Below are 22,422 nucleotides of genomic sequence, written 5' to 3'. Positions count from 1 at the left end.
TATTTTTCAGTGTCATGCAAATACAATAATATATCAATAAATTATTTTAATGTGTTTATCTTTTTAAATATACGCAAACACACCGATGAACTGATTTAATGTGTTGTGAACAAGGCCGGACCTAGAAATTTTGTTGGGGGTGCACTGAATAGCAGAGCCATATGTTTCTCCGTCCGGTGGTAGCTTGGGTGTCCTGTTTTTTTTTTTTTTATACATTAAATTTACTCCACTTTGTCAATATTTCTGTGAACAATTTTAAAAATAAAAAGATACAAGTTAAACATATTAAAAAATTTAGAGGTTAGAAAATTTTAATTTGGATAAAAATACAAATCTGGCTCCGTTATTGGATACAATTCATAAAAAATCACGAATACATAATTTATATCAGTAAAAAACGAGCAAAAAAGTTAAAACATTGTCACCAATTCATAATAATTTATTATATAATTATTTGATAAGTCGCTAAATATTTTTATTTTTCAATATATAATATTAATATGAATTAGAATTGACATTTATCATATTTTATTTTATTAAATAAATGATACAAGTATATAATAAAAATTTATATAAAAAATTGAGGGAGCCCATGCCCCTGGATCCTATATGGGTCCGCCCATGTCTGTGATCATCTCACTGTTCTCACATAAAAAAAATCGACAAATGGTTAACTATTTAATTAACAATCAATCGACAAATCCCTTTTAATATGTAAATGCTTAACTATTTAATTAATAATTAATAATTAATATTAATAAATCTCTAAATGAGTCAATGTAAGAGTTAAGACTAATAAAATAAATCCATATGTTGGTGTTAAGAAATAAAGATTTGAATTTACGATTGCTTGATTAAACACTAGGAAATACTGAAAGTAATGACACAATTTTTTATGTATTTATTTTTTAATGCGGATTTATTGAATGCATTGATTCGAGTACAGTAAAAGCCTAGAAAATTTAGTAGATATGCGGTATCAAGCTATTGTTGTTATAAGTGTGAAATTTCAATATATTCATTTCGTAGCACAATTCAGACGTCACATGTAAACAACTCTTCATACAGTTGACTATTATCGCAGTTCATGTTAATCGAATACATGAACTTGATTCTGATATTAATGTTATGATCGAGCATTTGTAGTTTTATCAAAATATAATTATTACATCGATGAAAATAATATAATCAATTTGCTATATTATATGATGAGTATGTTACTTTGGCTAGGAACGACAAAAACAATACTTTTTTCATAAATCGAGTCAACTAAGAAATCTATCTCGTAAAATAAAATTGATGTGGGATACTAATTGAATAAATTTAGGCTAAAAACTTGAACTATTTATAATTAAAGGATAAGGACGAAAATTTACCAAAAACTTATTATTACTGGAATTTTAGAAATTTTTAAGATTGTATTAGTCAAAATCTTAAATCCGTAATCTGTAATCCGAGTGAAACCAAATCAGTAAATTGCGACGAAAGAAATACAGCTATCTAAAAAGCAATCCCGGTGCAGCAACTTTACACTGAAAAGCAAGAATTGGAGGAAAAGAAACCACAGGTGAAAGCAGCTTTCTTGCGTATATAAATTGACATTGACGTTCAAAGAAATTTCCAAATCTTTCTGACATGGCGTCACCTCGCGAGACACACATTCCTGTGCCTCCGGACCCTGGTAATTTCTGCGTAGCGCCCTTCTCTTTTGTTTTGGCTATCTCAATTTTGATTGTCTTCAATTTGATTTCCATTTGGTGCTGGGCAAGGTTCCAAGAATCAAGAAATGGACTCGCTAGTTAAATTTCTTCGACCATTAAGCGATTCTTTGGAGTTTAATTAATTCTTGGAATTGTTTACTGCTCACGAATGTTGGGGTTGCGATTAACTTATTGTTTTGATTAACTTTTCTCAACTTTCGGGTCTTTTGTTGGGGATTTGGTGGGTGAAAAGAGAGAAAACTGATGATGGGATGATTCTAGGGGAATGGTTTTAATTTTGTTTCCTTCCTTTTTTTCCTTTGGTTGGTTCATAAATTGTTAAAAAAATTACTACTAATTACATGTTTGTTACCGCAGTTTTATTGTGGATGTGAGGTGGTTTTTACTTAGAAAAAGAAAGTGGATAGGAGGTGCTTTCGTGTATTTAAGCGAAATTATAAGCACTTATGGTGGGATGTGTATGTGTTAAATAAACAAATGGCACGATAGCAGATTGAATTTGATAGATTCTTCATCTTAGGAACAAAAGAGTTGATAGATCTTTGGAATTTTATTTTATTTTTTTGCTGATTTTACTGTGGGCAGAGGTGCAACCATTGGGATTGAAACCCATGAACTCTCCCAATTAAAGAGAGATAATAAAACTTCAACCAGATGGTTTGCAGTTGATTTTTGGAAGATTTGCACTCAATAAAAGCGAAAACGGCATGCATTGGTTTTTAAGTCTAAGTCAGTTTATGGCTAATGCAGTACAAAGTTCGATAGGTCTCCTGTTTATTTGAAAGTTTGGTGCATGGGGGCAGGCGGAAGTCTGATTTCAATTTCTTGGTGTGTCCGTGTATTTGCTTTGTGGGTTCAAAGCTTAAAATCATGATTTTTCGTGGTCATTCAGAGAGATCATGATCATGTTTAAGCTTAAATACATACTTATAAAATGAGGAACAACATAATCGTGTGAAACACGTTCACATAGTTCAGAAGTATGGTTGGCAAGCATGTATGAGGTAGCAACATCGCTGTTCATGATGTTTCAATTGAAATGTTATATTTTTATTGGGACAAATTGTCATCTTTTAAATGCTAGAAATTCTTGCATCCACCTGGATGTGAAAATATGCACATTTTTTTATTTTAAAGGTCGCTTGCATATGACTTTTGCAGGTGACAATCCCATCAAGAATGAAGCAGACTTGCCTACTGTTGCTATCCATGTCGTCACCTGTGCATCTCAACTTCCTGCAGAATTTTTGCAGCCTTCGAGTGAGAGGCAACTGGTCATAGGCTTTGATTGTGAGGGGGTTGATCTTTGTCGTCATGGGACTCTTTGTATTATGCAGGTATTCCACTTTTCATCCCCACATTATGTTATATTTTGCAAGAATACTGCAAATTTTCTGAATATCAAGAGGTGGTTGTTCGTTTAACAAAGATCTCATATTTCAGTTTTGTACACACTGGTTGGATCTTAAACACTGGTATAGAATTAATATTGGAAGGAGGGCAGTTGTTGTTTTATTGAGCAAGAAGCTTCTGTGAGGAATTTTCTTGAACTTGTCATCTGGAATAAATTAGTATGCATTAAGGGTTGGCCATAATACCTATAAGTCACCCCATTTGTTTTGTCCTTAATGATTGTCATTCCCATAACATGCCAAGGAATTTTCATGGAGCGTTTTTCAATTACTGATTTCTATGCTTAATGAAGGGTGCTTCACGCTTTGCTTATAGACAGCAGCTACTTGGTTGTTTGACTATTATGGCTTTCTTTCTAAGGTAGGAAAGGAGTACAATTTAAGTCTAATTCTTTTTGCATGAATTTGCAATATCTACGTGGGACACCACAATCATTTTGATATAACACAATAGAAGGACCTTCATAGTTTTTGTTCTTTACGATTTTTCAACCTGTAAATTCATTGATTAATTAATGTGGTCAAGTGCTTTCCACTCATGGTCTTTATATTTTGTAGCTTGCATTTTCAGATGCCATATATTTGGTTGATGCTATTGAGGGTGGAGAGACCCTTGTGAACGCCTGCAAGCCTGCACTTGAGTCCAGTTATGTCACCAAAGTTATTCATGATTGCAAACGAGATAGTGAGGTCTCTTGTTGATGACCCTCTCCACTTCGTGTTTAATATTTCTTTAAAAAATCTGTGATTGATTTTTATGGTTGCTTTGTATGCCACAGGCACTCTTCTTTCAGTTTGGCATTAAGCTAAATAATGTTGTTGATACCCAGGTTTGTATTTTCTTTAATTTTTCTGTTTTGAAGACAATTATGGTCTGTTTGGACAAGTACTTTAAAAATGTTTTAATATTTTATAAATGAAAAAAATCTTAAAGTATGTGTTTGGACAAGATTTTTAAAAAACTTTTTCGAAAATATTTTTAAAAAAGTGTTCTTCAAGTATAGTTTTAAGAGACCAATTGAGATGTGTTTTAATAATGTTTTTAGAATTGAAAGCAAAGATGGAAAAAAAATACTACTTTTAATTGTAAAAACATTTTTATTGAATTATGGTCCAAACATATATTTATTTTAAAAACAATTTTTAAATTATTATATATATATTTAAAAAAAACACTTTTATAAAACGTTTTATAAGTACTTGTACAAACGGAACGTTAAAGTTGTGTGTCACCTTTGATGTAAGTTTTATGATTGTACGACTTAAGCATGCGTACATTTTCTTGTGCAGATTGCTTATTCTTTGATTAAGGAGCAAGAAGAGCAAAAAAGAGTTCCGGATGACTACATATCATTCGTTGGCCTCCTTGCTGACCCTAGTTATTGTGGTAATTAGTCTGTTTGCGTTTCAATCTTTGTTGCTTGTAATTTTGGATCATGTGGCTGTGGATCACCTGTGTTGAAATTTGTTTAAGCATTTCGTTGGTGAAATGGGTTTTGGATTCTTATCCATGGGGCCTGGAATGGTTATGTATCTGATTGCCACTTGATTGGCATATCATCTCAAATGCAATTTATCAACTTTCTTCCTTGATGATTCTGTATGCATGTTCGGCTCTGGAGTTGGCACCATTTTTTAGTGTCAAAATTGTTTAGCAACTTTTTATTCTTCGGCTTAAAGAATCATTATACTGGACATGACAAGAAGGAAAACAAATAAACTGATAAGCTTCCTGATGCAGCTTCACACTTTGCCTCATTTACATAGCAATCCAAGCTTACTTGACTTTCTCCATTGATGAAGCTTTATCTAAAAAATGATTACATTTGTCGACCATCTTCTGCATAATATGTTTTACTTTGCACATGCTGTATTCTGGATGCTGTTTGCAATATATGTGTTTCACATGACATTGTTACTAGTTTGTTCATGTACTATTTCTGATACTCTTGTATGAGAAGGCCTTCAATTTACTGTGTTTTGTTAAAATCATGCTTCTTTGTGCTAGGATATCCTTTCACTCTAAAGAATTTGTGACAGGTATATCCTATGATGAGAAGGAAGAGGTTCGCGTTCTTTTAAGGCAGGTTAGTCTTGGTTTATTCTCGAGCTTTTTGGTCAGGTTTTACTAAAAGTTTGTTCACATCTAGGTATGTAACTGTAGATGAAGCGGCTTAAAATTTCAACCTGCAAATTACATGAATTTTCTAGGTACTCAATTTGTTTGGCTGCAGGATCCCAACTTTTGGACATACAGACCATTGTCTGAACAAATGGTCCGTGCTGCTGCGGATGACGTTCGCTTTCTTTTACTCATCTATCATAAGATGTTGGAGAAATTGAATCAGAGATCTTTGTGGTATCTTGCGGTTCGCGGTGCACTTTATTGCAGATGTTTCTGCATTAGTGATGATAATTACGCTGACTGGCCAGCTCTGCCTCCAGTTCCAGGTATTTACTCTCTTCAATCCTGTTTTATTCAAGCTTCTATAAATATGTTGATGCTCATGAATGGTAGTGTCTCAAATTATAAGTAAACTGTTAAAACCGGTGTTGCATATCATCTAGATTCTAACTTTAAGTGCTGTTATTATAATTCTTTTCATCATTACAGACAATCTGATTGCTGACAAGCATGCTCCAGAGCAAGAAACCCTATCGGTTCTCGATGTTCCCCCAGGGAAAATGGGTTGTGTTATCGGGAAACGAGGAGTTAATATCTTGTCAATAAAGGAATCATGCAAGTATGTCGTATTGCCATATGGTTGGCATTTTTTTTTTATTTCTACACGTCAATTTAATTTATAAATTCCTGACCTCGAACCATAGTAATCTGTATGTATGATAAGTAAGACATGCGTTTTTGTTTATTTTTTGTCATATTGGCAAATCCTTTGGCAATTTTCTTCTTGTGACGTTTAGGCATGCTTTGCTAACAAATATGGAATCATTATATTTGCAGCGCTGAAATATTTCTTGGAGGTGATAAAGGTCCCCCGGACAAGGTTAGTCCTTTATTGTTTGGTCTTCTTGTGCATTTGTTTCCAGGGGATGATTCTGCTGGAGGTAGGGAAATTGCACCCTCACCAAATAAAATAGAAAGATCATTCATAAAATTGCTAGTTTTCCACCTCTCCATTTCCTGAATCGGCATCTACTTGGTGCCGCGCCCTCTATCACACTGACTGCACTTCTTTACTTCTAGGACACTTTAGATATCTCAAGAAGTCCGTCTTTAACTTAGTGAGACACTCAAGGAACATTCAGTTCAATGGTAACCAAGCACTTGAAACAACAACTTGTCATCCTTACTGGCCAACAGACCAAGCATAGAAATCCATTGCCTCCTGTTATAACCCCGAGTTTATCATCTCTTGTCTCGGAGTTTGAAATGGTCTTTTTCTTTGAAACTAAGGTAGTCTGCAGTAGAAATACCATGTTCATTTTAAACGTGCAGGTTTTCGTGATGGGGCCAGTAAAGCAGGTTAGGAAAGCGCTAGCCATGATAAGGGGAAGAATGCTGGATATATACTAGAAAGCTGCAATTTTTTCAAGTTACTTTGCAACAGCACCCGGAAGATGGGCTCAGTGGGCATGCAATCATTCACATATACCCTTATTTGTGTACATAAATAAACAGTAGTTGTTAAGCTCTGAGACTTATGAAACCTTGGGCAGAACAGAGGTTATATTTTTCAATGTAAACTGAAGCAGATTTTACATACATTGATGTGGTGAATGCGTTACCCCTTCCTGGGGCGAAACTAATTGTCTTTGCTTGCCCTTCGATGGCCCCGAAAATCGCTTCTGGTGTGTGGTACCTTGAGTATTTTGCCTTCTATGTTTCGAATGCCATGGAATTAGTGATGATATATTTTTTTTTTGTGACGTGGGAACCCACAGCCGTTACCTTTCGGTGCGCTCTGGGTAAACTCCCGGACTAACGCAATGGCCTGCAAACTACGATTAGTGATGATACATTGCTTTATGTTGCAAATGTAAATTATGTAGAATTCATGTTATATTTATATGATCAGACGTAATCAGCAAATAATAAGTTGATATTATGTGCGTTTAGCAAATTATATGAATCATATAGACGATGGTATGTAAACAAACTTGGCGATGAATGCAATATGCCAACAGTAAAGTCGGTCGACAACTCATACATGGATTTAATCAAATCCGTGTACATATATATATATATATATATATATACACACACACACTATAACAAGGTAAATAATTGCAATGAGATATTAATCTTTATTCATTCTGATATAAATAATAGTTAATCAGAGTAAATATAGATGGCTGGATATTGGATAAAAGAGATGGAAATGCAAACCGAACTTTGAAATTGAAATATAATGTAGCATTTTTTAATCATCTACACAAAAATATGATTCTTTTTTCTTAATTCACTGTCAATTTTATCTTTATTTAATTTAACATTTATTATTTAAGAAAACGTCTCTCGCGATTATAACAAAATATTATAATAAAAACTAAAATGAAATAAAAATAATTTATATCAAAATTTTTTAAATTTTGATTATTGAAATACATCTCTATCTCTATCTATCACTGTATTATTTTAAAGATGAAGATATCATACGTTACCTTTGGTATCATCATTCTCAAATTATAATTTGTTCCCAAAATAAAATTACAAAAATGGTCTCTCATCAATTTTATAATTATTATGTTACCTTATTTAATATAAATTAAATTAAAGATAAAAAAACTAAACACAAAAAACAAAAAAAAAACTGCATAAGCATGTAACGTTTGGATACCAGTAGTATGTTAAAGTTGAGTAGACTTTGGAACGCTGATATGACCAATCTTCTATTTGTTTTGCAATTATCCAAATGTCATATTCTTTTTGTTCTTTGATAACTTATTAATTTACAAAAAATACCATGTTTATAAAACTAATTTATTTATTTATAAAAATTATTATTTTCAATTATTCTTCAATTTTTTTTTTCGTAAAAAAAATTGTATAAATACGGAAGACGTGCACCGAATATATATTATATTAAATTAAAACAATTAATGCAAGCCAGAAAAATCTCACATCTCGAAATCCTATTCGTCCGTGACATTTTGTGAGTCACAGCCTGTGATGCGAGACTTCCTTCCCAAGCGATCTAGCTCGTACGAAGTCCCCATAACGACGACTTTTTTCCGTATATTTTCTTAAATTAAAAACGCAAATTGAATCCACAAAAATTCTCCCCAAAAACAATCTCAAATTACTCCGGCAGATTCTTATCATCGGGTCAAACCACAGGTTAGTAATAATTTAATTACACGATTGTTTATTTTAATTTAGATATTGATAATAATTGTTGTTATTTTTTTGGTTGTGGATGCAATTTGTGAATTTGGACGAATTTAGGCTGATTTTATTTGTGTTATTTGTGATTAAATTTACGTTGTTTCTCATTTGGTTGCAGGGTTTGATACCTTCGATTTGTTTTTAGTTTTCCGAAACATACTTTGTTTTTGAAGTAAAATAATCGACGATGTTTACGCGAATTTTCGGAAAGCCTAAACAAGAGACAAATGCTCTGGCAACATTAGACAAGTTAAATGAGGTAAAAATTTGATCTTTGATCATTTTGGAGTACCTGGTATTTTTGTTTTGAAGTTTTGTGTTATAATGAATATGATTTGTAAGTTTGTGTATTTCGTTATTGTTCTGCCTCGACTGTTTAAAGATTCTTTGGGCTCTAAAATTTCTTAGGTGAGAGAATTAAGAATATGAGTTAATTTGGAAGCTATTTCGAAACGCTTATGAAGAATTTGTATAGTTATGTACCTCTTGATTGCTGCATGTGAAGCATTTGAAGAGACTGGACTTGTTTATTTGGTTTCAATTAGTCTATATGTTGATCGTGAATTTCTTCGTGCAAAGAAAAGTTATCATTTGAATTTGACGAGACATTTGGTGAATGATTATATTCCACGTCAGCAGTCCTCATTTGAGAATCCACTCCTTGAGGTTTTTGGTTTAATTTTTATCTTTGGTTTTAGAGAATTATATGTTTAATACTTATTATTCACTCAATGCGTGTTCTTTAATGATGTTAGTCTCATGTGTTACTTCTAATTACAGTAGATGGTTTGAGGGATTTGCTTTATCCTTTTCCATTCTTCACATGTTCCACCTGCTTTATTAGTTAAATGACACTGGTGATTGGTGAATATATGGAGATAGAAGAGACCCAGACCTAGGGTTCCTATCTTAGGCTTAGATTTTGAAGTTTGCTTTCTTATGCCTTAATCTATACATAGTAGCAGCTTGAGGCACGTGCACCATGTTTGGTGCAATGTCATGCAGAAACCAAGTATTTGTGACTGCAAAAAAAGGTGAAATCTCCATGGTCGAAACCAAAGGATTATTGACAGTCTACTTTTAGTGTTTTTGCAACTGCGGAAGTTGTTGTCGATTCTAGACCAAGTGAAGTAAAGATCCCTTCTTATGCATTTTTTTTATTCCCCTGCGTGACATGTTATGCAGACTCTTGAGATGCTAGAGAAAAAGGAAAAAGTTCTCTTGAAGAAGGCAGATGCAGAAGTGGAAAAGGCGAAGGAACTTACCAAAGCTAAAAATAAAAGGGGTAAGATATGGCGATTGTAAGAAATTATTTTACTCGCTTGTTCAGTATTTTAGAATCGGAAACAAATTTTGCATTCTCTAATCCCTTTCATTGTCCAGCCTCATAACAGTGGTTTTATGCCATGAGCAAAACACGTTGAGTTATTTGCTTTGTAATTTTAAGAATAACAGCAGGTTTTTATTGTTCTTATATTGTAATGTTTTAGCTGCAATACAATGTTTAAAAAGGAAAAGGCTCTATGAACAGCAAATTGAACAGCTTGGAAATTTCCAGTTGCGAATTCATGATCAGGTGATTTGGAGAAACATTAACCAATTAGTTTTCCTGTTGAAATAGTTTTGTTCTCTATCTGGTCCGTTTAAGAACGTGTCTGTACGTTGGTCCCAGATGATAATGCTCGAGGGGGCCAAAGCTACAACAGAAACTGTTGATGCTTTGAGAACTGGAGCAGCTGCAATGAAAGCTATGCAGAAGGCTACGTAAGTTGCATTTCCCCCAATTAAAGAGATTCATTGATATGGCTTCGTAATTATGAAGTTAAAAAGAAGGCTGTGAAGTTAGTTGAATTAAAAAGATAAAGAACACCAAAGATAAAAGTCATTTTTTAGTTAGAAAATAAACCCTCAGAGAAAAAATAATATATCTTGAAATTGCTCCACATCACCCATTTATGCATTATATGGTTTATCTAAGTAATCAAGCAAGAGTGACCTTTGATGGCTACGCTAGATAAAATGCTTTTCAATGTATTTAATTTATGTGTGATTTTGTTTAAGAAGAGAATGCAGTTTGTCACATTTAATGGGAAAGCAAATTACGGACTCTGCCACATCTTGATACACAACCACAATGAACGTAGAATTTTGTTACCTCATATTCTCAACTGGCTTTGGTGATGTAGTAATATCGATGATGTGGACAAAACGATGGATGAGATCAATGAGCAGACCGAAAATATGAAACAAATTCAGGAAGCATTGTCCGCACCACTTGGCGCAGCAGCAGATTTTGATGAGGTAAGCTGTAGTTTCTGACAGCTGCTTGTTCTCACTTCTTCTTTTGAAGATTATACTGTACCCTATTTCCTTCCATAGGACGAATTGGAGGCTGAGCTTGAAGAACTTGAAGGAGCTGAACTAGAGGAACAGCTTCTGCAACCTGCAACAACAGCTCCCGCAGTTCCTATTCGAGTGCCTGCCGGTAGACAACCGGCAAAGAAGGTCGAAGATGAAGATGATGAACTTGCTGAATTGCAGAGGGAGATGGCCCTTTGAGTAGGTATCCTCTGACCTGTGATATTAGTTGCATAGTATGTTGATTGCACGCTGACAAATTGTAAATCTGTTGGTTCATTGACTTGCATTCAAAGAAACTGTTGTATCTGAGAGAATCTAATCTGTGATAAACATTTGCAATGAAAAAGGCTATTGTTAAATTTCGAAAAGGGCTGTGCTAATTTGAGAGGATACCGCTATTTTATAAATTTAACTGTAACTAGAAAAAACTTAGCAATTGTGTTTTACGTGGTGTATACAAAATCTAATGTAACTGTGTTTTATGTGGTATACAGAATCTAATGTAACTGAACTTGTTCCTAGGTTTGATAGTCACTATTGTGTGTGCAATATATAGGGTTTTCTATTAACAAGCAATTATGATTTCCTCTCCAAATGTTTGTGAAATTTGAGCTTTGGGGCTCATGCATGTACAAGCCTACCTCACACCCTTGATAACGGCTGATTTATCGCCCATCTTGCAGTTCAACAACAAAGTTCGAATGTAAACATGGGTTCTACTGTATCTTGAGATCATTGCTACAGCTGCTACCTCTATCCTCTGATGAATTTCACAGAGGTGTATTTACCAGTACAGAGATTTATACCTGTATGTATGGATGGCTTTAAATAATTTTTATTCAGCCTTTGTGTTTTAGCAGATGATGAATATTTTCTAGCATTCACGATGGTTTGACAATTAAATGTGATGACGTGTTTTGATTTTACCCATTTGCTGAGATCCATTTATCTGGAAAATGCATGTAAGGCCATACGTTTACTGAACTGTCGGGAACGACATCGTGTCATATGCTAGAGCATTGGGGTTTTTACAATCAAATGTGAGAATGGTTACCGTCCATTTTTGTATGTGTGCATTCATCTTTGTACTAGACTTGCGTCGACGGAGTATATAAATGAGTTCATGTGTTGTGTGGGAATTTACATTTAAAACACAACATGAACTTTTTCTGTGAAGAATACATCCATTTTAAAAGGTCTATTTCTTTCAGATTGTGATTACCCAAGTAAGAAAGAGCCAACGATGGCCAAGGAGTGGATGTAGTTTTATATATTTCTCATATTTTTTTATCACTGTATTATATTTTAATTTAAATTACATTGTTTTAAATCCGAAATGACTATTTTTGCCATAACTTGATATTTACATCAATAATTTTATTGTTGTTCAAAAATATTAAAAATATATCGAACATATAGTTTATTTTATTTCTCAAAAAATCTTATTATTTTTGTACCATTGAGTTGTCCACTTCTTCATCCTCGAATGAGCAGTAGTCCTAGGGATGTAAATGAGACGAACAGTTCGCGAACTGTTTGGGTTTCGACTCGTTAAAAGCTCGTTCGAGCTCGTTTAATGAGGCTCGTTAAGGCAAACGAACCAAGCTCGAGCTTTACAATATTCGGCTCGTTAGCTCGTGAACATGCTCGTTAACAGGTTCGTTAACAATCTCGTAAGTCATCTCTTAGACGAAAAAATAATAGTATTGATATTTAATTTATAAATTTACACTTTACTTATGAAAAATATTGAAATTTTTTTAAAAATTAATTATTAGAATAAAATTACAAATTTTAATAATATTATTATATTTTTTTCAAATATATAATTTAGTTTTTAATTAATTTAATGAATATTTAAATTTATAATTTAAATATATTAAGCTCGTTTAGGCTCGATAAAAACTCGAATAAGCTCGTGAGCCATGAATATATTCGTTAAATAAGCTCGGGCTCGGCTCGTTTATAAATGAACTGAGCTTGAAGATTCAAAAGCTCGGCTCGTCTCGGCTTGGCTCGGCTCGGCTCGTTTACATCCCTAAGTAGTCCCATGCAGCTTAGTGTTTGAAGTGCAAGATTGGATTAAATAATCCCATCATGTTTAGTTTTAAATTACATTATTTATCATTATTTATCTTACGTCAATCAAATCATTAATTATTTATCTTACGTTAATCATATTATTAATATAAAATCATAATATTGCCCTCAAATTTTTTTTTATATTAACTAATCATTAAAAATGTTAAAAATTAAATTTATCATTTTATCTTAAATTTAATCATTCAAACAAAAAATATTATTATGTATCAATTATTATTCTACATCCAACTCGAACATATTAATGAATAACGATCATATCATTTTATAATATCCAACCCTATTTATCAAACCAAAGGATATATCAATTACTAGCATGATAAAGAAAGAGATTCTGTTTCCACTCGTGTTTCCATCCCCTTCCCATTGAAAAGAAAAAGCAAACGTGCACAACAAATTCAGGTCTAATATTTAAATTCATTGACTAATAATTGAGAAAAATTGCTCTGTTATGAATTTATCACATAAATTTGTCAGAAATTTTATATACTACTGGTCCCTACAATAAGAGTAAATTATAGTAGGAAACATTGTTTTTTACACTAAAATTTATAGGATGTTAATTTCTTAACCTAATCACTTTGTTTCATATACAATACATCACAAAACACGAAACAGCCACATGCAAAAAGTCCTCTCTATCCTTTTTCTTTTACTAGTGGTTAGTGACTTTGACTGATACCTAGTGGTTTAAAATGAAAATGGAAACATCTGAGCAAAATCTGCTTTGCTTTCAACTTCAATGGCTTCCATTGGCGACCAAAGGCCACTTAGAACTTCATTTGAATATTCATCCACCGGGATTAATCCTTCGACGCCAAAGTATTCATCCACCGGGATTATATTTTGATTCAAATGTTCACCTGAATCTTTGCAAACCATTCTTGGTGTAGGAGAATTGTTGGGATCATTTGAAAATATGGCACTTGAGTGATCAGTGGTGGTTTGCGGATATGACGTCGAGTAAGTCGGTAGTACATGAGGGGCTAGAGAATTCGTCGAAGCTTGGAAAGTCGCCGTCTTCCTGGCACTAGCGGTGGTGGCGGAGGTGGCGGCGGTACAAGTAATAGGAGAGCAGCTAAGTTCTGTCAGTAGCTTCTTTTTCAACTTAGTGTTCCAATGATTCTTCACATCATTGTCTGTTCTTCCTGGCAAGTGTGAAGCTATGACAGACCATCTAACATGTAAAACAAAATTTAAAACCATTTACTCATACATTCAAGAAAATCAAATATCCACTGTTTGGTTCATGGATTGGATGACGATGAATTAATAATATAAGGATTTTAAATCAATATACTTGGATTAGACAATGGTGCATAGCATTAATCATTGGAAAACTTGAGCCAATCGTTGGACAAAACAATGATTATTAATCAATCAATGTGTTATCCTTCACACCAAACAGTGAAAATACTGAATCAGGTTCTAAGTATAGATAATGATTCAAAATGCATGCCTGCTTCCGAGTATCTTGTAAAGATTGAATATGGTATTTTCTTCCTCTTCTGTGAAAGCGCCATGTTTAATATCAGGTCTCAGGTAGTTGAGCCATCTGAGGCGACAACTCTTTCCACAACGCTTTAGGCCTGAGTCACAAAATTAAAATCATCGGGGAATTAATCAACCAAACAATATTGCATATATAAATGTATAATGCATGGATGGATATATAGAATTAGACTCCAAATTATGTACAAGGTTTATGTTTGAACTTTTGCATAAATAGGATCATGATTCATATCTAATACATGGCTTGTTTCATGATTCAAAGGGGCCCTTATTTCAACAAGTGTCATGAAATATGCAACAAATTAACATCCCAAACGAAAACATAAAATGCAAATAAAGGAACATGTATGTGCTGAATTTGAAACAGAACAACAACAGAACATCCTTTGATTAACTTCAGACGACGAGAGAGGCGATGAATATTGCGCATTTGCGCGTGCGTGCGTACCGGCCTTTTGAGGCAAAGCTATCCAGTTGCCACCAGTGCCATGCTTGTGGAGGTAATCCTTGAGAATTGCATCTTCTTCTGGAGACCAACACCCCCTTTTCACCTTGGTTTTATCACAGCAAGGGCTTCTCCCCATCATACAAATTTACACACAGATACACCCACTGAGGGGGGAAATGTATATATAGGTGGAGGATACTGAAAATTTGCATGTACATACACAGAATTTTCCAAGATATGAAAAAAGGCAACAGTCTTCTCTTGTTTCCACATATGTTAGCTTCGCTAGTCTCTGCCACTAAAAGCTTGACTTCCCCCATGCACTTTCACATATTAATAAGTCTCTATTTTTTTTTTACCCGTGACGTTAACACGCTTCAGTCTATAAAAAATATAGAAATAGTAACCATCACAGGTAGTTTCCAGGTACTCACATAATTTAATCATTTTAAGATTTGTAATCAAAACTATAAGGCACCGTTTAGTACATGTATTCATAATCTATGCATAATTTATCTCATCCAGTCCTATATTTTTCTTGTCATATTATTTATCCATCTTTAATTATTTACATTACATCAATCAAATCATTAATTAATTTTCTTACATCAATCAAATAATTGAATTTAAATTACTATGTTACCTTTTATAAATAATATTATTCATATTTTATTAATGTATTAAAAGGACGAAATGATCATTTTATCATTTTATATAAAATTTAGTCAATCAAATCAAACAAACTATACTCTGTATAAACCAACAATTATTTTTTTTAAATTTTTTTATCACATTATATTGCTTATCTCTGTATTATTTATCTAATCATCCAAACCGTGGTGTTTGGGTTACTGTGCGATTTAAAAAATTTGAGTTGAACTATATCTTTTGGTAAAACGACAAGTGCTCGGTGCTATAATTGATATTAGAGTTAAGGTCATGAGTTTGATTTTCATTGATGACAATGATTGCAATTATTGGGAGAAAGATTTTTTGGGTGCAATAATTATCCCTGTTAAATAGAGCGATCGAACTATGACACTTGGACTGCTGTGTTGTTCAAAATATTTGAGTTGCACAATTACCACCTAGCTATTGATAAAGTGACAAGCGATCGGTACTACAAAGATAATGAATACATAATTTTGTTTATATATCTAGATATCAATATATATGGTTAAAATTAAGTGAAGTTTATCTTTGAAATTTTTGACCTCATATAATAGAACAAACATTGTTATGGATATGTATTGAATTACTACTATATATATGTATAATAATAAAATAAAATAAAATTTGGGCCTTTAAAAGGTATGAATCTCAATTCCATACTTATTGTTTTTGTTTTTTATTTTTTCACAAAATTAATAATGATTTATATTTTTTAAAAAAAATTAAGAATTTGCTCTAACTATAAGGTCTCCTTATGCTATTAATATAACATCATATTATACATCATTTGTCATCTCAATAACATCTCACGAACCAAACGATCATTTTCATACGTGTTCAATACATCGATTCGCTCCACTCAAGTTATTGTTCTCGAAACGATTGGCTTTTGCCTTGTGACACAAATTTCGAGGCGAAATTTCTCAGCATATTCCTCAGATTGACTGGACTTTAAAGAGATGTATGGACCCATAGGATCTAATGTCATCGAACATCCAATGCATGCTTTGGCGAAATTTCTAATGAAAGAAAGTGGTCTCGATTCTCATAAATTAATAACTCGTCACAATTTATCCAAATGTACTCGACATTTTGCTTGGCTAATCTTCTTTATTAAGATATTTATTTATCCTTTACGTGTCATAATAATTATAACTTAATTAATGCAATATTGACTTACTATAATTAAGACATTATTTACACAAAAATTTCAGGCCCCGGGTGAGATATAGCCTACAAGAACATCCATAGTAACGTGTTTATGCCACAAATTTCCATGTCTAATAGAAATATTCGCATGCCTATTTTTCCATAGAATCACCACAGCTTGTGAAAGCACGAAATAATGTTGAAGTGACTACTGAGGCCACATGCATTGCTATATTTGATTAGACATCGTATGCTTGATATTCACATACATTGGTTCATTTTATAGTAAATTAACTTTGACGTGATTTTTCGAGTTGAACACATCCATGTTAGTTTAGATTTCCAACTTATTATTACTTCACTTACGTGCTCGACAATTTTATTACTTTTTTAAAAAATGTAAAACAATTATTATAATGAAAGACACGAGAGTTTTGATATAAAGTGGAGAGAAGTTGTAAAAAAAATGTAGATAATTTAATAAAAATTGATAAATGATTAAATTTGAAAAAGAAGATAGATATAAAATAAGATAAGAATGTTAGAGAAAAGTGAGAATAATTTAGTCATTTAAGATCTAACAAAAAAGAAAAGTATGTTAAATTTAAGGGTAAAATTAGAAGAATTTTTGGTGTGATTTAACACACAAAAAACGATTAGTATAAGAGTTGAAACTATTATATAATAAAATATTATTATTTCTTTTGTTAAGTCACCATCATCACCATTATTGTAGCTCTAATTCCCTATAATAATTTTTGAGGATATGGCCTAATTTTAGGCTTACTGAAATATCCTTTTAATACAACGTATTTTTTTATTTCTTTTTCAATGATAAAATTAATATTTTTAGTGTTTTTAGTAGGTATTTTGTAATACGATCTCGTGAGTATAGTTTCATAAGATGGTTCTACCCATATCATAATTATAATAAAAACTAATACTTTTTACATAAAAAATAATATTTTTCATAGATCTGATCATAAGACGTATGTTTTATATGATCAGATCTATGAAAAATATTATTTTTTATGCGAAAAACATTAGTTTTTATTAGGCACTTGTGTACGTCACTAGCAAGTAGCAAGGTGCTAAAATTCCCTGATTGGCTGATGAGTTCAAAGCCCAAATCATGATGAAGCAAATAATTTGAATCTCTCTCTAATACCATCTGAATTCCAAACAGAGATATTTTAAGTGAATCTGGGGTAGGCCCAATCAACATAATGGGTCATGAACCAAAGGCAGGCCCAATATATTGGCTTGCAAATAAAATGTATTGATTTTTTTTCTTTTTGAAAAAGAAATAAAATATATTGTTTTCGGATATGCTTTCTACCCACAACCTCAATCTTTTGAAAACCAAAATGGATCGATCGGTAATCGGTGATAAACGGGTAAGCTAAGGATCATCCGAAGAAGAAAAGGATATGAATTTTGGTGATTTATAATTTGTTTTGTGATGAATTATATTTTTATTAGAATGTTACTGGTGTGTTTGGTTATAAAAGCCAACAAAATAAAAAAAAACACTATTTAAAAAAAAGTGATGTTTTAAAAAAATTGCGTGTTTGGTTAAAAAAAATTTTATTAAAAAAAGCACTTATCAAATGTTTTTTAGAAGCCATATTGAAATAAGTGTTTTTTAAAAAAACTGTTGTTGTAACCAAACACCTAAATTTGTAATAAAAACAACGTTTTTATTTGGTGAGCCTTCGTAAATAAATGTCAAAACTGCTTCTGCTTCTGCTTCTGTTTTTTTTTTTTTTTTTTCACTTTAAAAAGATGGACTTATTATTTTTTTTAAGCTATAACTTATATATCAAAACACATTACAATTGCAAGGATTTACGTAACCCTTCTGTATTAAATTTTGGTTTGATAGAAGACCTATCAGATGTTTTATTTTGTTTAATTTAATTTTAAATTAATATCAGATTCGAGAATGTGAGTGTACTAAACGGTCTGATTAATCTAACGATTCAATAAGACTGTCGGAATAGTATAATATTTTTTAACAAAATACAAAATCAAATAATCATATATATATATATATATATAAGCAAAAATAAAAGTTTTAAATTTTAAATAGAGAAAATAATTTTAATGGAAAGAAAATTATGAAAAAATCAAATTATGAAAAAGTATATTTTTTAAAAAAATTAAAATAAGTGAATCGGTCGGACTGGTTCTTGGTCAGTTCACTGGTTCAAAATCGATCCGATCGGTTCTTGATCGGGTTTGACCGATTTCGAATGATTTGACCGGTCAAACGATTTTTAAACATGGCCAGAATCAGACTCGTGAGGTGTTCGCGATCGAACCGATCAAACCAACCGATCGATCCGATCCGATCCGATTTTTAAAACATTGGTCATTAGAACATATGTTCAATTTTATTAACAATTAGGGATGAAAATGGGTCAGATCAAAAACCGACCCCGCATTGAACCCGGCCCGGCGGGACGAGTTTAGAACCCGGCCAAACGAACCCGGCACCCGCCCCGCCAAAAATATATATTAAATATAAATATAAAATATACATGTATATATATTAATAATATATAATTATATTATTTATATTACATAATCAATATTTTATCCATAATTTGAGTTTATAATATTTTTGGATTTAAATAATTTTAATATATTATGATATTTTTAATATAAAAATATATTATTATGATTTTTTGTTATTAATTATTAATTAAATAAAAATGATATATTTTAACTTGTAGTAATATTTTTTTATCCTAAATATTATTAATATAAATTTGAAAAATAAATTTAATGATGGTTTGTTAATTTTTTAATTTATTTAATATTTTTATTTAATAAAAATTAAATTATATTTAATTGGCGGGTCTAACACGGATTGGACACGCCGGGTCCACGGGGTGGGACGAGTCCCGGGTTTTTCCAAACCTGCCCCGAACCCGCTTCGTTGTCATCCTTATCAACAATATTGTAAGACAGAGCGTTTGTCGCTTTACTAAAAATTATAGCTAGTGATAATAGTGCAATTCAAATCTTTTAAACCGCACAGTAGCTCAAGCGTCATTGTTCAATCGTTCTACCAAGTAGGAACAATTATTTCACCCAACAATCTCCCTCCCAATAATTGCACTTCTTGCAATCAATGTGAATTGAACCCATGACCTAATTGGCTTTGATATCAATTGTAGGATCGAACGTTTTTTTTTTGTTTTACCAAAAGCTATAGCTGATCGTAATGATGCAACTAAAATATTTTAAACAACACAACAGTCCAAGTACCATGGTTCGATTGCTCTACCAAATAGGGAAATTATTAAATCCAACAAACAACAACAATGATAAGCTGGAAATAGAAAAAGGGAAATATTGGTTTTAACTACCAGGGGCGGTCAAAAGAAAATGAGGCCGGGGCGAAGATTAAAGTAAAAGTTTAATTCTTACATTAATTTTAAAAAAAGTTGATATTTATACTTTATTTTTTTTATTTGCACTTCATTTGTAAATAAATTTGTACTCCATTCTACACATGAATTGGAGTGTAGGTAACACAAAATAGAGTGTAAATATCAAATCTTATTTAAAAAATCAAATATAATCGAGCTATACGAAATTATCTTCATATTTTGAGAATATAATTATGAAATTATCCCAAAAGAAACATCACATTGAACCATCAAAACTCACAATTTAAGTGCTAATTTAATTTGAAAGCATTTAATTTATCCAATAAAGACAAATTAAATAAAAGTCCCAATTTTCAAAATTAAGTTTCGAAATTCGTACCTTCAATCCATAATTTTCAACCACAACATGAAATTAACTATAAATATTAAAATATAACATTAAATTAAAAATAAATTAAACGAGTCATAAGTCAAATTTTAATGCACACAGAGGTCAAGAGAAAATTGGTCGAACATCAAGCTATAAAAATCAATGCCAAGAATAAGAAAAGTGATGGTCGACGACAAACAACGCCAAATTGAGAGGTGATGAACGAAGCGAAAATTGAACATATTAATTTGGGTGATAGCTTTGTTGTTGACGATGTATAAATATTCTTCGATTTTTTAAATAACTACTATAATATAATAATAATTAATTAAACTACATTAATATATAATGTTTATAATATACATCTATAATAAAAAAATTTAAAAAATTTGGGCTTCCACCCTGGGAATTGGCCCTGCCCGCGGCCCTCCCTGGGGCAGGGCCGCCCCTGTTAACTACTTTTCTTCGGACTCTAATTTTGTAAACCAAAAAACTAAGAGCATTGTGCATGCAATGACTATGCGCTCACAAGGGTTGTATTGATTTCAAATGATTAGATTGAATAATCGATTCAAAATTGAAGCAAAAAATATATTGATCGAGCAACACACGGATTTCAAATATTTAGTATTAATTTTGAGCCGATACAATGAATATCATGATACGTGGATTTGAAGTCAAATCTACTCAGATCTTTTCATCGAAGTACAACTTAATGTTATTGGTTTCTGAATTTAAATTCAAGAGTAAAAAAATAATACTAACATGTATGTTAAAAAATCACGCATGTTATTGGACGACATTAATGGTCTGGGTTGAATGGCACTGTCGCTGCAGGAATTCATGATATTATGCAATCCAGCACCTTCGTGTTGCTAAGACATATTGATAAAATGATAGAAAAGAAGGACTTTTTCCCTTTCTTTTCATTGATAAACTAGCATCCAAATATATACATCAAGAAATTGCAACTGTATCCTATTCTTATGCATATTAGTTTACAACCAATGAAATTTGAAATTTAAAAGTGTGAAGGCTAAGTAAAAAGCTGGAATCCTAACTATAATTTAAATTTCAAATATTAAGGAATGATCCTTGAGACGCCCTCTCGGTGGACGAGCCCAATCTTGAATTTCAGTTGAAGAAATCGTGCTCGAGATAGTGGTTTGGTTAAAGGATCTGCAATTTGATCCGCTGAGGATACATGTGCAACTCGGAGAGCTTCCTGTTGAACTTGATCTCTAATGAAATGATAGTCAAGAGCTACATGTTTCATTCGTGAGTGAAATATGGGATTTGAACATAATTGAGTGGCTCCTATGTTATCAAAGTAAATCACTGGACTATTTGACAAGTAGACCTGGCCAAGGGCCGGGTTGGGCCCGAACCCGGCCCGTGGTCAACGGGCCGGTTAACCGGGTCAATGGGCTCGACCCGAAACCGGGATCGGACCGGCCACTAGGCGGTCCGGTCCCGGTTTTCCTAAGAGAAAACCGGTGACCCGGCGGGTCAAACCGCCAGGTTGCACGGGTCCGACTCGCCGGGTTGGAACCGTCCAACCCGGCGGGTTGGACACGTGGCGCCCAGATCCAACGGCCACTAGCAAGTGGCCGTTGGATCATTCAACGACCACGATTTTGTGGCCGTTGAGATCAACAGCCACGATCTTGTGGCCGTTGGCGACCCGCCCGACCCGCCGGGTCAACCGGCTACTTTTTTTTTTTTTTTTTATTTTTAAAAACCTACTTTTTATCTATAAATACCCCCAACCTCCTTTCATTTTGTTTACACAATTCTCTCTTCATTCTCTCTATTCTCAATTCCTTTTAATTTCTTGAATTATCAAAAATATCAAGTTTCGATTATTGGTTTATTGTCAATTGTTGATTTATTTTCATATTTATATAATTACAAATGTCCGGAGTGGGA

General features: G+C 32.6%; 3 protein-coding genes across 4 annotated transcripts; 2 read left to right on the top strand and 1 right to left on the bottom strand.

Moving 5' to 3' along the window:
• Nucleotides 1–1,465: 1,465 nt before the first annotated feature.
• On the top strand, nucleotides 1,466–6,857 carry LOC140874664 (uncharacterized). The gene is made up of 10 exons (XM_073278020.1): nucleotides 1,466–1,681; nucleotides 2,883–3,058; nucleotides 3,692–3,823; nucleotides 3,913–3,963; nucleotides 4,424–4,520; nucleotides 5,174–5,220; nucleotides 5,368–5,584; nucleotides 5,748–5,877; nucleotides 6,096–6,138; nucleotides 6,591–6,857. The coding sequence occupies exons 1-10, from the start codon at nucleotides 1,636–1,638 to the stop codon at nucleotides 6,666–6,668; spliced, it is 1,017 nt and encodes a 338-aa protein (XP_073134121.1). The 5' UTR covers nucleotides 1,466–1,635; the 3' UTR covers nucleotides 6,669–6,857.
• A 1,412-nt stretch (nucleotides 6,858–8,269) lies between these two features.
• LOC140888664 (vacuolar protein sorting-associated protein 32 homolog 1-like) lies at nucleotides 8,270–11,901 on the top strand. Of its 2 annotated transcripts, none has more exons than XM_073296367.1 (8): nucleotides 8,270–8,432; nucleotides 8,599–8,739; nucleotides 9,666–9,765; nucleotides 9,971–10,056; nucleotides 10,153–10,244; nucleotides 10,667–10,781; nucleotides 10,860–11,039; nucleotides 11,525–11,901. In XM_073296367.1, exons 2-7 carry the CDS (start codon nucleotides 8,668–8,670, stop codon nucleotides 11,037–11,039), a joined length of 645 nt encoding a protein of 214 aa, XP_073152468.1. In that variant the 5' UTR covers nucleotides 8,270–8,432; nucleotides 8,599–8,667; the 3' UTR covers nucleotides 11,525–11,901. The 2 variants fall into 2 exon arrangements, with proteins under 2 accessions (XP_073152468.1, XP_073152464.1); XM_073296363.1 differs by having other exon boundaries at nucleotides 10,860–11,043.
• Nucleotides 11,902–13,398: 1,497 nt separating this feature from the next.
• On the bottom strand, nucleotides 13,399–15,212 carry LOC140875640 (transcription factor MYB74-like). The gene is made up of 3 exons (XM_073279372.1): nucleotides 14,902–15,212; nucleotides 14,401–14,530; nucleotides 13,399–14,118 (listed from the first exon to the last, which is right to left on the bottom strand). Exons 1-3 carry the CDS (start codon nucleotides 15,038–15,040, stop codon nucleotides 13,632–13,634), a joined length of 756 nt encoding a protein of 251 aa, XP_073135473.1. The 5' UTR covers nucleotides 15,041–15,212; the 3' UTR covers nucleotides 13,399–13,631.
• Nucleotides 15,213–22,422: the final 7,210 nt, after the last annotated feature.

The sequence above is a fragment of the Henckelia pumila genome, chromosome 1 (genome assembly GCF_033568475.1).
Source record: "Henckelia pumila isolate YLH828 chromosome 1, ASM3356847v2, whole genome shotgun sequence".
In the NCBI taxonomy this organism is placed as follows: domain Eukaryota; kingdom Viridiplantae; phylum Streptophyta; class Magnoliopsida; order Lamiales; family Gesneriaceae; genus Henckelia; species Henckelia pumila.
This window is presented reverse-complemented; position numbering and strand designations above follow the sequence as displayed.